General features: G+C 41.4%; 1 protein-coding gene across 1 annotated transcript; it reads left to right on the forward strand.

The window, feature by feature from the left end:
* Window positions 1-5,266: 5,266 nt before the first annotated feature.
* Window positions 5,267-11,487, forward strand: LOC107708255 (low molecular weight neuronal intermediate filament-like). The gene is made up of 4 exons (XM_016512443.1): window positions 5,267-6,107; window positions 8,455-8,772; window positions 9,480-9,604; window positions 10,854-11,487. The coding sequence occupies exons 1-4, from the start codon at window positions 5,382-5,384 to the stop codon at window positions 11,290-11,292; spliced, it is 1,608 nt and encodes a 535-aa protein (XP_016367929.1). The 5' UTR covers window positions 5,267-5,381; the 3' UTR covers window positions 11,293-11,487.
* The last annotated feature ends 4,156 nt before the right edge of the window (window positions 11,488-15,643 follow it).

The following is a 15,643-nucleotide window of genomic DNA, read 5'->3' on the forward strand; positions in this document are numbered from 1 at the left end:
CGAGATGAGAGGAAACGAGAGGAGACGAGACGAGAGGACAGAGATGAGACGGGAGGAGAGGACACGAGAGGAGAGGAGACGAGAGGAAAGGAGAGGACACGATACGAGACGAGAGGAAAGGAGAGGACACGAGAGGAGACAAGACAAGAGGACGGAGAGGAGAGGAGGAGGACACAAGACGAGAGGAGAGGAGACGAGAGGACAGAGACAAGACGAGAGGAGACGAGACGAGACGAGAGGACAGAGACAAGACGACAGGAGACAAGACGAGACGAGGAGAGGACGCGAGAGGAGAGGAGACAAGGGGAGGAGGACACGAGAGGAGACAAGAGGAGAGGAGATGAGATGCGATGAGATGAGAGGAGGAGGACACAAGAGGAGAGGACACGAGACGAGAGGAGATGAGAGGAGAGGAGATGAGACGAGAGGAGAGGACACGAGAGGAGAGGAGACAAGGGGAGGAGGACACGAGACGAGACGAGGAGAGAGGAGAGGAGAGGAGGAGGAGAGGAGACGAGAGGAGACAAGATGAGACTAAACGAGACGAGAGGAGACGAGAGGAGAGGACTCGAGAGGAGACGAGATGAGAGGACACGAGAGGAGAGGAGAGGAGAGGAGAGGAGGAGGACACGAGACGAGAGGAGACAAGAGGAGACGAGATGAGAGGAGACGAGACGAAACGAGAGGAGACGAGATGAGAGAAGGACACGAGAGGAGAGGAGACGAGACGAGAGGAGACGAGACGAGAGGAGACAAGACGAGAGGAGACAAGAGGAGACGAGACAAGAGGAGACAAGACGAGACGAAACGAGAGGAGACGAGGACACGAGAGGAGAGGAGACGAGAGGAGACAAGAGGAGATGAGACGAAACGAGAGGAGACGAGATGAGAGGAGACGAGGACACGAGAGGAGACGAGACGAGAGGAGACGAGATGAGAGGAGACGAGGACACGAGAGGAGACGAGACGAGAGGAGACGAGATGAGAGGAGACGAGGACACGAGAGGAGACGAGACGAGAGGAGACGAGATGAGAGGAGACGAGGACACGAGAGGAGACGAGACGAGAGGAGACGAGATGAGAGGAGACGAGGACACGAGAGGAGACGAGACGAGAGGAGACGAGATGAGAGGAGACGAGGACACGAGAGGAGACGAGACGAGAGGAGACGAGATGAGAGGAGACGAGGACACGAGAGGAGACGAGACGAGAGGAGACGAGATGAGAGGAGACGAGGACACGAGAGGAGACGAGACGAGAGGAGACGAGATGAGAGGAGACGAGGACACGAGAGGAGACGAGACGAGAGGAGACGAGATGAGAGGAGACGAGGACACGAGAGGAGACGAGACGAGAGGAGACGAGATGAGAGGAGACGAGGACACGAGAGGAGACGAGACGAGAGGAGACGAGATGAGAGGAGACGAGGACACGAGAGGAGACGAGACGAGAGGAGACGAGATGAGAGGAGACGAGGACACGAGAGGAGACGAGACGAGAGGAGACGAGATGAGAGGAGACGAGGACACGAGAGGAGACGAGACGAGAGGAGACGAGATGAGAGGAGACGAGGACACGAGAGGAGACGAGACGAGAGGAGACGAGATGAGAGGAGACGAGGACACGAGAGGAGACGAGACGAGAGGAGACGAGATGAGAGGAGACGAGGACACGAGAGGAGACGAGACGAGAGGAGACGAGATGAGAGGAGACGAGGACACGAGAGGAGACGAGACGAGAGGAGACGAGATGAGAGGAGACGAGGACACGAGAGGAGACGAGACGAGAGGAGACGAGATGAGAGGAGACGAGGACACGAGAGGAGACGAGACGAGAGGAGACGAGATGAGAGGAGACGAGGACACGAGAGGAGACGAGACGAGAGGAGACGAGATGAGAGGAGACGAGGACACGAGAGGAGACGAGACGAGAGGAGACGAGATGAGAGGAGACGAGGACACGAGAGGAGACGAGACGAGAGGAGACGAGATGAGAGGAGACGAGGACACGAGAGGAGACGAGACGAGAGGAGACGAGATGAGAGGAGACGAGGACACGAGAGGAGACGAGACGAGAGGAGACGAGATGAGAGGAGGACACGAGAGGAGAGGAGACGAAACGAGACAAGAGGAGACTTTTATTAAATCAAAATTAAATATTTTATTTTAATTTAAATCAGCATAAATTTAAGCAGTGTAACAAATTATTCCATAATGTGTGATTATTATAGATGTATGTATATAAAAAATTTTTGAATTACATAATTGAACGTATTTATTTATTACTTATTTACTTACAATACAATAATTAGAGCTAGTGCTTGATGCATAAATAAATAAATAAATCTAATAATTCTCTCTTGATTTGTAGTTGAATGACTTGCACATGTTTTTGACAGGTTTTGTGAGATATGAGGTTCAAGTATGAATTTAGCACGAGGCAGAATGGCTTTAAAGTGTTAGATTGCAATCACTTTTTTTATTGTCTTTTATTTTCTTCAAAGCTTGTTCTACAATAGTCTATTTATAAAGAGTATTTGTATTTCTCCTCTATTTTAAACTTTAAGTGGATTTGCACAAGGAATTCCCTCCCTGAACACAAAGTCTCTATTTCAGTCTCAACACAGTAAGGAGGGCTTGTGAGTGATGGTCGTGTGTGTGTGTGTGTGTGCTTATACATATAGTGGGATGGGGTTTCACATAATACCAAACAATTGACAGTTCTAGACATATACAGAAATATCCATTCAATTTATGGAAATCATATTTTGTAACATAAATTGTAACAAAGTAAATAATCTCCTGTAACAATATACTGCATCATAATGCCACAATAAATAGAATGAGATATGTGTTGTTGACATTTGCAGAATAATGAAATGAGCTGCATTTATTTGCTAAAAAAAAAAGCCACATTTAAGCTGCAGATGAGTTCATGAGTCTATACCTCCCTCTAGTGGATGATTTATAGAAATACTGACAGTAGGGTTGATGCAAAGTCTATCTACATTATATCTATTTTTTTGTTTTTATTTAGTTAGTTTTGTAAATCAATATTAAAAACTGGTGCTTAATTTCCATTTTAATATGTCACAAATAAACATAATGGTACTAAAATAGATTTTATCCAAATTATCTACATATAATATTTACAACATTGCAAAATATATAAAATATATTAGAATATAATTGCATATTTTATATATTACTTTACAGACCCACACACACATAAATATACATAAGAATTTTATAATTTTGTTGCATTGCCAAATTTAAAATCAGTTTCCATTCAAATAAAAATATGAATGAATCAATGAGGCATTTATATAGCGCTTTATTGTGTATTGCTGTACAAACTTTTCTTTATTCTTAAAATATTTACGTAAATAATTTCTTTCCTTTGATTTTATATATTTATATTGTATATTGATTTTATCTATCTATCTATCTATCTGTCTGTCTGTCTGTCTGTCTGTCTATCTATCTATCTATCTATCTGTCTGTCTGTCCAGCCCTGAAACTTCAGTCTAGTTTTCTCTATTTCTGTATGTTCCATGCTGGGCTGATTTCTGTTTGACTGCAGTGGTCTAGAGCAGTGTTTCTCAACCCCTAGTGGTCCATCACGTAATTGCAGTAGGTCCGTAGAATCATTACAAAAATGTTTTTTTTATTATTATAACCATGAACTGATATATACATGCATGTTTTTTTATGTATATATATATATATCTGTTCTAGATTCAATGTAAACACTATGCTTTGGCAATACATTGTAACAATTGTCATGCCAATAAAGCACAAATTGAATTAAATTGAATTGAGAGAGAGAGAGAGCGAGAGAGAGAGACAGGTGACAGCGTCAGCAGAACTAAGGGTGTGTGAATACCTGGGTCTGTCTGTCTTCTGGTCAACTCATATAATCATGAAAAAATCAGTCTGCCATCAGTTGTGAGAAGATGAAAGCGTTATCTGTGTCGTTGTATCCTTTCAGTATTTAAGGGGATTTCCCACGACTGTCGTCAGCGCTGTTCAGTACACTGAATCAATGGCACTGTTCTCTATGAAGTGAAATATCAGCTTCACTGTAACCCATGTGATGCATTGATTGTTGATTGAGCCTTGTAAACTGGCACTCAAAGTAAATGAATGTCAACACTTTGTTTCATTCATGAATGAATCAGCGTTTTTAAGTGTATCCACTGAATGAATGTTTTTTTAATGATGACTCACTCGAAAGTCAATCCATTGCCGCCACCTGCTGGTGTAACAATGCCTGACAGCCCAGCGCTGATACTGAAACATCACTATATAGTCAGTGGCATAAAATGGTCAAAAAATGACAATAATATTGTTTCTCACAATTATTTCTAGGGCAATATATCGCTAAATAAAAAAAATAGTTAACAAGACCAGCCTATGGACAGGTGGCGACACTCCTCCTCCCACTGCAACATGCTTCAGTCCCACACACACAAACCCAGCCTGATCCGTCACACTTCTGCCTGATGCTTCTGCATCCTATTGCTTTAATGCAATCTATTTATCCTTTCTTTGGAGATTAACAATGAATATAACAAAAATCATTATTATGATAAATGATAAAGTAACCATTTCAGCTACACTAAATGGAATACTTTGGTTCCCCCGAATCTTCTGGATGCCTCAAATTCCCAAATTGTGGGAACTTCAATATAAATATATTTAACCCGATCTCATGAAAGTGCGTTTCTATTTGGCGTACTATTTATACGCAGAAATTGACTTTGGCGTGCTTATGGTATGCAATGTTTAGGAGTGTGAGGTGCGTATTATAGGCTATGAACGCCAAAATGCATATCATATGCAGGCTAACAAAGTGCGTGTCATATGCACGCAAAACTGCGTATTATATGCACGCCAAAGTCACTTTCTGCGTAATAGCACGCAAAATACAAAAACAAAAACAAAAAAATCGTGCTACTGATACGCATTTTCAAGTGCCTCAAAACCTTAGTTTACGTACCCCTGACAGCCTCTATAGTGATCGCAGGAACTTTCAACTCTGAGGAACCCAAATGTAGTTTTTCATGCATTTGCACGTCTTTGGCCTTTTTATTTTATCCTCGCTTTTGTAGATGACAATCTCTATCCAAAAGGGATGAGTGGCCACAAAAGCAGATCGAGGCAATGAATGAGTGAGCTCTCTCCTGGGACTCTGTCTTTTTGCTCAGGGTTGCAGGCTTGCCCCTTCACCACCGCCCATGCGTCAGATGATGTTCGCGGTTTCTGGCTATAAAAGACGCCTGCGCGCCATCCCGACTGGCACTCTCTTTCTCTTTCTCTGTCTTCCCACATCCACACACTTACTTCACTCATTCGGTCTGTGATCTCCAGCGTTTCAGCATGAGCTATTCCGGCGATATGTACACGAGCAGCTCCTACAGGAAGATTTTTGGAGATGCGCCGAGGCGCGTCCCGACGGCGAGTTACCGCTCCGGAGCGCAGCATCAGCAGCAGCAGCAGCATCAGCACCGCACCTACGGCTCTCCATCCCCAATGATCATATCCTCAAGTTACCGGACCAAACGCGGCTTCCAGCCCATGCCAGACACCGTGGACCTGACGCAGACCACCGCCATCACCAACGAGCTGAAGATCATCCGCACCAACGAGAAGGAGCAGCTGCAGGGCCTAAACGACCGCTTCGTGACGTTCATCGAGAAGGTGCACTACCTCGAGCAGCACAACAAAGTCCTGGAGGCGGAGGTCGCGCTGCTGCGCCAGCGTCACAGCGAGCCGTCGCGTCTGCACGATCTCTACGAGCAGGAGATCCGCGAGCTGCGCGCGCGCGTCGAGGAGCTGACGCACGAGAAGAGCCAGATGCACCTGGACTGCGTGCAGATGAACGAGGCTCTGGAGCGCCTCAAGGACAAGCTGGAGGAGGAGAGCCGGCTGAGGGAGGAGGCAGAGAGCAGCCTGAAGGGATACCGCAAGGACGTGGACGACGCCACGCTGACGCGTCTGGAGCTGGAGAAGAAAGTGGAGTCGCTGCTGGATGAGATCGCCTTCCTCAGGAAGGTGCATGAGGAGGAGCTGCAGGAGCTCCAGGCGTCGCTTCAGTCCACGCAGGTATGAAACGCCTCAGGTTTCATCATTTAAAACAAACTCTTTTGGCTAGCACTTTCCAGCTGTTCTGTTAACACTTACATACATGTGACCCTGGAGCACAAAACCAGTCATGAGGGTCAGTTTTTTTAAATTGAGATTTATACATCACCTGAATAAATCATCTTTCCATTGATGTAAGGTTTGTTAGGATAGGACAATATTTGAAAATCTGGAATCTGAGGGTGCAAAAAAATCTAAATATTGAGAAAATCATCTTTAAAGTTGTCCAAATGAAGTTCTTAACAATGCATATTACTAATCAAAAATGTAAGTTTTGATATATTTACAGTAGGAAATGTACAACATATCTTCATGGAACATGATCTTTACTTAATATCCTAATGATTTTTGGCATGAAAGAAAAATGTATAATTTTGACCCATACAATGTATTGTTGGCTATTGCTACAAATATACCCCAGCGACTTAAGACTGCTTTTGTGCTGCAGGGTCACCATCTTAAACCAGCTAAGACCAGAGACCAGCCTGGGCCGAGTTATGTTTTTACACTGATTTACAGATTTACATCTCAAATAGCTACATAAAGTGCAATAGTTGCAAAGGCATCGCTACATAACATTTTTAATTCTAGTGAAATAAAACTACTCGGTTAAGAAAAACACTGCAATAGAATACGCTTTACATGTGTTCAATTTGCAGTGTAAGATAGATCTTGAGTTTGATTAAAAATAAATTACAAAAAAGCGTATAAATAAAAGTATGAGCATCATAGAAATCCACATTTTGCATATGATTTAAATAACATTTAACGCATATGCAAAATGTGGATTTCTATGATGCTCATACTTCTATGATGGGTTGGAAATTGCTACATAATATATACTGTAAAATGTTTTGTCAGGAAACAAATATGTCCTTACAATATTAAATATTATTATAATGTTAATATTTCGATTATAATTGTAATGATATTTAAATTATATTTTAATATTCAATATGAGTGAATCATCATGGTTTACATCAGTTATTTTAAAGGCCATATCAGGTATTTACAGGTTTTTCAATGCATGATAGAACTTGTGAAAAGCACATAAATACCAGAAATGCAGTGAAATACTGTGTTTATTAATAACTCAGCGTGTGGGCATGCGTGTCATGATTTACAGCACTGCAGCGCAGACATTCAGAACCAGAGCCTGCAATGCACCAGAACCTCCATTCATCTCTCTCACAACTTCAACATCTCCAAAAGCAGATTTAATGGGTCCAAGACAAGGATGAGCGCTTAGGGTGAAATGTATTGAAAGCTGAAAGGGTTGTTGTTGATGAGAAGTTCACACCGGTGTGCAGATGATGATGATGATGATGATGATGATGATGATGCAGGAGCGCAGATTTTAGGCGTGGCTGCAGAGAGCTTCACACTCACTCTACTTCTGCACTACAGAAGATAACATTTCCAGTTTCATTTAAAAGCATCCTGGATAAAAGTCATAAACTTTTCTTCAATGTTACATCTGAAAATAAGCCATCATCATCATGCATCTTCATGCATGGATTGTTGTTGTTGATGAAGTGGCTGATGAATTGCTGTTGTGTCCCAGCTTCATCTTTCCTTGTGCATTAAAACCCCTGAGTGTGCGCTCCATCCCACAGCCCCGAGAGCTCAAAACTTCATTACCACACGTTACACTCAAAGACCGATTAAATGCACCATGCTTTTTCACTGCCAATGCAACTTCACTACCTGATGGACATCGGTTTATTGATAAACTGTTTATTTATCAGTATACTCAAATAACCACTGACAAATTTGAGCAACATTTTATATAGGGAAAGAATGTCTCATATTTATGCCAACTAATATCTGTCCCTGGAGCACAAAACCAGTCATAAGGGTCAATTTTTTGAAAGTGAGATTTATGCATCATCTGAAAGCTGAATAAATCAGCTTTCCATTGATGTATGGTTTGTTAGGATAGGACAATATTTGAAAATCTGGAATCTGAGGGTGCAAAAAAATCTAAATATTGAGAAAATCATCTTTAAAGTTTCCTACCGTAAATATATCAAAACTTAATTTTTAATTAGTAATATGCATTGCTAAGACATTTTCTCAATATTTAGATTTTTTTGCACCCTCAGATTCCAGATTTTCAAATAGTTGTATCTCAGCCAAATATTGTCCTATCCTAACAAACCTTGATCCTTAACTTTCAGATGATGTATAAATATGAATTTCAAAAAAGTGACCCTTATGACTGGTTTTGTGTTCCAGGGTCACATACAGTATGTATATTAAAGTTATTTGTATTATTGAGTAATAGCTGACTGTTCTTCACGCTCAGGTGTCTGTTGAGATGGACGTCAGTAAGCCTGACCTCGCTGTAGCCCTGAAGGACATTCGTGTCCAGTACGAGTCTCTCTCCGCCCGGAACCAGCAGCAGGCGGAGGAATGGTACCGCTCCAAGTTCACTTCTGTGACGGAGGTGGCGGCGCGCAACAACGATGCTCTGAAGCAGTCCAAGGACGAGCTGTGTGAGTACCGCCGACAGCTGCAGGCCCGCACCCTGGAGATCGAGGCCCTGAAAGCCCATAACGAGGCCTTAGAAAGACAGCTGGCGGAGATGGAGGACCGCCAAAACAACGAGATCGGCGAGCTGCAGGTGAGAGCGCTTCACTTTCACATTGAGCCCGGTCTCATGAAATGCGTATCAATAGCACTTTTTTTTTTGTATTTTGTGATATTTATGCAGAAACTGACTTTGGCGTGCATAGGATACGCACGTGTTTGGCATGCATATAATACACAGTTTTTGCGTGCATGTAATACACAGTTTTTGCGTGTATATAATATGCAGTTTTTGCATGCATATATGCCGGTTTTGCGTGCATATAATACGCACTGTGTTGGCCTGCATGTAATACGCAGTTTTTGCGTGCATATAATACACAGTTTTTGCGTGCATATAATATGCAGTTTTTGCGTGCATATAATACACAGTTTTTGCGTGCATATAATACACATTGTGTTGGCGTGCATATAATACACAGTTTTTGCGTGCATATAATACACATTGTGTTGGCGTGCATATAATATGTAGTTTTTGCGTGCATATAATACGCAGTTTAACCCTACCAATTGCGCATCATATGCGTGCCAAAGTCCATTTCTGCGTATAAATAATATGCAAAATAGAAACAGAAAATCGTGCCATTGAAACGCACATTCATGAGATCGGGTTGGGGCCACCAGTAAAACTGCTCCTATTCTGCGTTTTTCTAATGTAATTTGAAAAAAAGTCTATTATAAATTATATTATGAAGATAAGATTTTTCTTAAAAAGGCCTTGTTGTCTCGTTTGTGCGGTAGGACACTATTCAGCAGCTGGAATCTGCTCTGAGGAGCACCAAAGGTGAGATGTCCCGTCATCTGCGTGAATACCAGGAGCTGCTAAACGTCAAGATGGCGCTGGACATCGAGATCGCAGCCTACAGGTCAGACTCAGAACTGCTGCCAAATCAATAGCTTTCAGTCTTGTGACCGGCTCGAAGACCTGGAGGGCAAAACATCCACTGAACTGCAGCACATCTGTTTCCAAGCCTTAAATATTTAGATCACCTATCAAAAGAATAAAACAAAGATATGTGGACAAAATGCAAGTTTTGGCCATTTGCACTCCATATTATATGGAGTATTTCAATCACTAAACAGCGCGACAAAAGATTGTGAAAAACACTTAAAGTGCCTTAATGATTTTTAAAACAGTGATATTAAAAGAACAAATTCAGTACACATCTTATTGATTATGCTTACTTAGATGAGCCCGGAATATGAATGTAATGTGCATAAATGGTTCCGTGTTTTCTTTATAATGGTTTTCTATGGGAAACCATTTAATGTGAAACTTTATGTGTTGCGTGTATATTCTGGGTTCGTCTGCTTGCCTATACAAAGTATGCATCATCAATAAGGTGTGTACTGAATTTCGCCTTTTAATATCAACGTTTTACTACACTACTACTTATTGCAAACCGCATAAAAATAATGGAGTAGTCAGGGGAGCAAAGCCTCGTTTTGCCCTCCAGATGATGTTCCTATAAGGCTGTGACGTCACGTTAAAACGATCAATTCCACGTCTTAAGGCCATTGCACACTGAGTCCGAAATTTTCGCATGTTGAAAAATAAATACGACCTCACATTGTGTCAATCAGTTTTACACACTGCCTCCGAAACTTTTGTCCGTCATAAAAAAAATTCGGATCGGGTTCGAATTTCTGCGTTTTTCACATCCGTAGCAAGCATTTTGAGAGGTGTTTTGACAATTCAGAATCGAACTAGTGCTATCAAACGATTAATCGCATCCAAAATAAAAGTTTTTGTTTACATAATATATGTGTGTGTACTGTGTATATTTGTTATGTATATATAAATACACACTCTTACTGTATATATTTTGAAAATATTTAAATGTATATATTTATATAATTTATATTATATATAAATATATTTATTATACAAATATAAAAATGTTCTTAAATATATACGTGCATGTGTGTGTATTTATATATACATAATAAATATTCACAGTACACACACATATTTTATGTAAACAAAAACTTTTACGCATTGGACTCAGTGTGCAAGGTTTTTTTAGGATGATGTTTTTTGGACTCAGTGTGCAAGGACCTTTAGTGTCATTTATCAGAGTTCCATCTATACCCATATATGGTCGTTCCCAACAGGAAGCTGCTGGAAGGTGAGGAATGCCGTCTGAGCTCTGTGGGCGGAGCCTTGCAGCACTCCGCCTACTATTACACACCGAGCCGCACTTATGCTCTGAGGAAGGGCGGAGCCAACCCCGAGACTGAAGAAGAGCAGGAAGAGGAAGAAGAGGAGGAGAAGGAAGAAGAGGAGGAGGAGGCCGAGGAAGGAGAAGAACAGGAGGAAGGAGGCGATGAGGAGGAGGAGGAAGAACAGGAGGATGAGAAGGAAAAGGAAAAAGTGGATGAGAAGAAGGAAAAGGAAGAAAAGAAGAGCCCAAAGGAACAGAAAGAGAACGAGAAGGAGAAAGAGAAAGAAAAGGAGAAGGAGAAGAAGAGCGATAGCAATAAGGAAGACAGCAAGAGTGAAAAGGGGGACAATAACAAGGGCGAGAAGGCCTCTGCGCTCAAGAGCAAGTAAAGCTGCGTCCCTCCGACAAATTCACATCAACATCCACTCATCCTCGCCTCATTTCACTGGGCACGGCTGATTTCATCTGGATCTCTGCGGGAAAGCAACGAGCCGGTAGTGAAAGCGCTAAAACGGAAGGTTGGCTAGTTTTCTGTACAGCACTCGAGAGATGAAGAGAGCCTATGAAGTAGTTCAGCTGAACATCTTCATGCAGCGAAAGCAGATGCTAAGTAAACCTCCGTGCTCCAAAAAGACAAATAAGCAGCATAAATATCGTCCACGTAATCCGTGTGCCGTATTTCAAGTCTTCTGAAGTTGTGTGAGGGTAAATCATTTTTCCACCAGTAAACATCCTATCTTCTGTTTTCTCAGATCTTAAAGAGATAGTTCACCCTAGATGAAAAATGTGTCATCATTTACTCACTCTCATGTCATTCCGAACCCTTTAGACTTTGGTTCATCTTTGAAAACACAAATTAAAGGGGTCATATGACGTTGCTAAAAAGAACATTATTTGTGTATTTAGTGGAATGCAATGTTCAAAAAACACATTATTTTCCACATACTGTACATTATTGTTTCTCCTCTATGCCCCGCCTTTCTGAAACGCGTGATTTTTACAAAGCTCATCGGTCTGAAAAGCGAGGTGTGCTCTGATTGGCCAGCTATACGACAACAACACTACAGCGAGAATAGAAGCTACACCTTCTTTCTTTGTGTGAACATTTGGGCGGTGTTATGCAAATCTTCCCACATCGTGACGTAGACGTGGGGGCGTGTTTTAATGAGGCGTTTGAAGACGATTCTTAAATTTAAGCAAGGATATCTCTTTGGGTTTGAGACTTTAATCTTTGCGACTTTACGGATCTTATATATGCACGAACAGCTTGTAACACTCCAAAGAGAAAGGAAGACATATGACCCCTTTAAGATATTTCCAAAAAAATCCTGAGAGGTTTCTGTCGCTTCACTTCAAGTCCAGGTAACCAAAACACTTGAAAGATCCAAAAAGGTTGTCATCGGAGGGTGATTTCCATTTTAGGGTGAACTATTCCTTTTTTATTTGTATTTTTTTATTTAACACAGTTTTGCAGCATAAATCACCATGCATTTCTAAGCTTTTAGCTTAAAGCTACACTCTTAAAAATAAAGGTGCTTCACGATGCCACAGAAGAACCTTTTTTGTCTAAATGGTTCCATAAAGAACATCTGAAGAACCTTTCTGTTTCACAAAAGTTTGCAGCATAAATCACCATGCATTTCTAAGCTTTTAGCTTAAAGCTACACTCTTAAAAATAAAGGTGCTTCACGATGCCACAGAAGAACCTTTTTTGTCTAAATGGTTCCATAATGGTTTCACAAAAGCTTCTTTGTGGTGAAAGAAGGTTCTTCAGATTATAAAAAGGTAAGAAAGAGATGGTTCTTTAAACCAATGGTTCTTCTACGGCATCGCTGTGAAGAAGCACCTTTATTTTTAAGAGTGTAAGAGTGTAAGACAATAATATGGGGCCTGAAGGACATTGGGGAGCGTAAATGATGGCAAAATGTTAATTCTTCCTGGTGTTCACGTGCCATTATTTCCCGGAGTGCAGAAAGTGATGCCATGCAGTCCAAATGCAAAACGGACCAAGTTTGCAGGTTCCAACCTCTCGGTGCTATCTGATTTTAAACATAAGTGAGTTTGGACTTGGAGAAGGTAATTATTCATTGAGCAAAAGCATATTATCTAGAGCTTCACTCGAGTCCTGAATGTACGTCACAAGCCAAGCACAGGGAGAGGCCACGTCTCCTAATTTTCCAGAGATTTTAGGGCATCTATACCCACATGAATGAAATTGTCCAAGCTCATTTCAATACGTTCGCTCGTAAGGGGAAGAATGCAAAGCATGCAACATTTTTGAACATTAATGCACGCATCTGCTCATCCATTCACGGTTTCCTTAAATGCACCGGTCACAGCATGCAGTTAAACGAGACTGATGAGATAAAAGATTCAACATTTATGGATTTGAGAAAGAAGAGCGCATTGTGTATCATCTGTAGTGTGGGAAAACCCTTCTGCAATTTAGATTCTGACGCTTTAGAGACGATTGCTGCTAAATATCCCTCTATTCCTTCCTGTGTTCAAAAACGACCTCCTCTTGATCCATTCATCTTCCTCTCCATCCTGATCTCTTGACGTATTTCTCTTCTTCTCGCTTTCTAATCCATGGCATGGCTTTCTTCTGAGTTTAGCCATCCCTTTTGTGTTTCTGCTCGCAAACGAGTGAATTACAAGAAATATGTCCAGACCACTGCTGAAATCAAAAGACATTTTTAAATTATTTTTTATTTTTGGATAAAGAAAATGAAGATTACTTTTAGGGCCATTAAGATTTGTTGCTCCCACACCCAATTCTGATTAGCGTAATGCATCTGGACATTCTGCTTGTCTTAAGATTCTCATAACTGTTATTGTATTACAGTAAAAATAATGAGAATAATTAATAACATTTACAGCATTTGTATTATAAAAAATTTAATTATTTGCAGTACAACAAATGCTACCATGATGAATAAATGCTTTATCATTTAAATAAAGCGCAGTGACTGAAAAGGCTCTGTCACCCTTAGTTTTCAAACGGGAACGAGGGACAGATAAAAGAGCCCTGTCAGTGGAGTGAGAGCACAGAACAGCAGGGATGAAGTAGACTAATGCTACACACTGTACTTCAAACGATGAAAAAGTTCGAACAGAAACGGATTGAATATTAAGTGATTGTTTAAAAACCATTGCAACCCCACCACCCCTACCAGTAGATCTGGGGGTACTAATAAAACAGCAGTTCGGTGGGCAAAGTTCTTCAAAAACTGACAACTCACCAGCACCGGCCCAAGTCTCAGTCAAGAACAAAATGTCCAGATCCCAACTACTTAAGAGAGGAACACAGCACGGTAACCGGCGAGCGCACTCCAGCGCGGGTCGGTTGAATGAGGATTGAGAATGAGAATGCAGAACGGGGCACAATCCACAGTAAACTCCCATATAACTTTTGATATTAAGCAAAGCTTGGCGATCGTAGGTGATTTAACTTTAATGAAAAAATGCAAAAATCTTAATCGTCAAATATTTTCTTTATGCAAAATATTTTTTCTTTTAATTTTGGGGTTCATGAAACTAACTGAATATTGTGTCATGTTCATTTCACATCTGACACAAAATATTTTCTATTTATGCATTTTTGTGACGTAATCACATTTCTTCTTTCATAAACCTTTGTGCATATAAAAAGTGTAATGTCTGCCCACAGAATATGCTTCTAGTGTTGCTCTGACAAATTCTTACTTCAAATTTTTCTTTAAATGCACGTTACATTGTACTGTGTTTTAGGGTTAAAGGAAATGTCTCTAAACTGATGAAGTCTTGTTTTCTTAAAGTTTGGAGGAAATGTGTGAAGTGAGTGACGTTAAAGAAATTCTTGCAGGATTTGGTCTCATTTTTGCAGCAAATAATTTAAAAGAGTCGGAAAGGAGGGAAGAGCAAGATTTCCAATTAACAGTGCAGCAAATTATTCATGAAATGAATCAATCAAGAGGAGGTTCAGTGTGCATGGCCTGATTCACTTGGAGCTTGACAATATTGAAGAGGTGGGATAGATTTGCTTGATGTGTGTAAAAATGTACGTAAATGCCTTAATCATGAATCTAAGCTGCTTAAAAGAGTCCTCACGTTTTCTGCGGAGTGCTGACACTTTAACTATGGCTGCTAACTGATACAGTGATGTTCCCCTAAAGCCAAATAAAGCCATTTATCAACCAAACACTGTCTCTTTGTCTCTAACAAACAGCAATGCTATTATTACTATTTTTAAGTAGCAGCTCAGTTGTCTTCAAAGTAGAGATAGCATTTGTTGTTTAAAGGGGTCATAGGATGCTACACGCACTTTTACAAGTTGTTTGAACTGAGATGTGTGTTGGCAGTGTGTGTACACAACCACCCTATAATGATAAAAATCCACCCGGTGTTTTTTTTTTAATCTGGTTAAATGTTTTCCCCTTTCTCAAATCGAGCCGATCTCAGATGCCTGTCTGTGTGACGTCACAGAGACAGGCCCCTCCCACGATAGTTTGATTGACAGTAGCGTTTCAGCACAGACTGGACTGGAGTCTAGCTCCGCCCTGAGTGAGCTGTCATCAGTCCGCCATTGTTTCACCGCCGGAGCAGATGTAGACAAGAATGACTCCTAAGCGATTGAGGTGTTCTGTTGTTGGATGTAATAATGAACAGCAGTCGTCATTTACTCCCGACATCTGAGCCGCTGAACTCGCAGTGGATTACATTTGTTTCTGAAGGGAATGCACCCCCGATCTACATAAATGC

This window comes from Sinocyclocheilus rhinocerous, unplaced genomic scaffold (genome assembly GCF_001515625.1).
Source record: "Sinocyclocheilus rhinocerous isolate Xijiao unplaced genomic scaffold, SAMN03320098_v1.1 scaffold1436, whole genome shotgun sequence".
NCBI classification, from domain to species: domain Eukaryota; kingdom Metazoa; phylum Chordata; class Actinopteri; order Cypriniformes; family Cyprinidae; genus Sinocyclocheilus; species Sinocyclocheilus rhinocerous.

What these genes read in the sequence shown, in the direction of transcription:
- LOC107708255 (XM_016512443.1), top strand. Translation starts at nt 5,382, where the DNA reads ATGAGCTATTCCGGCGATATGTACACGAGCAGCTCCTACAGGAAGATT. An exon ending in CGTCGCTTCAGTCCACGCAG is followed by an intron (nt 6,108 to 8,454) that starts GTATGAAACGCC and finishes CTTCACGCTCAG; the next exon opens with GTGTCTGTTGAGATGGACGT. An exon ending in ACGAGATCGGCGAGCTGCAG is followed by an intron (nt 8,773 to 9,479) that starts GTGAGAGCGCTT and finishes TTTGTGCGGTAG; the next exon opens with GACACTATTCAGCAGCTGGA.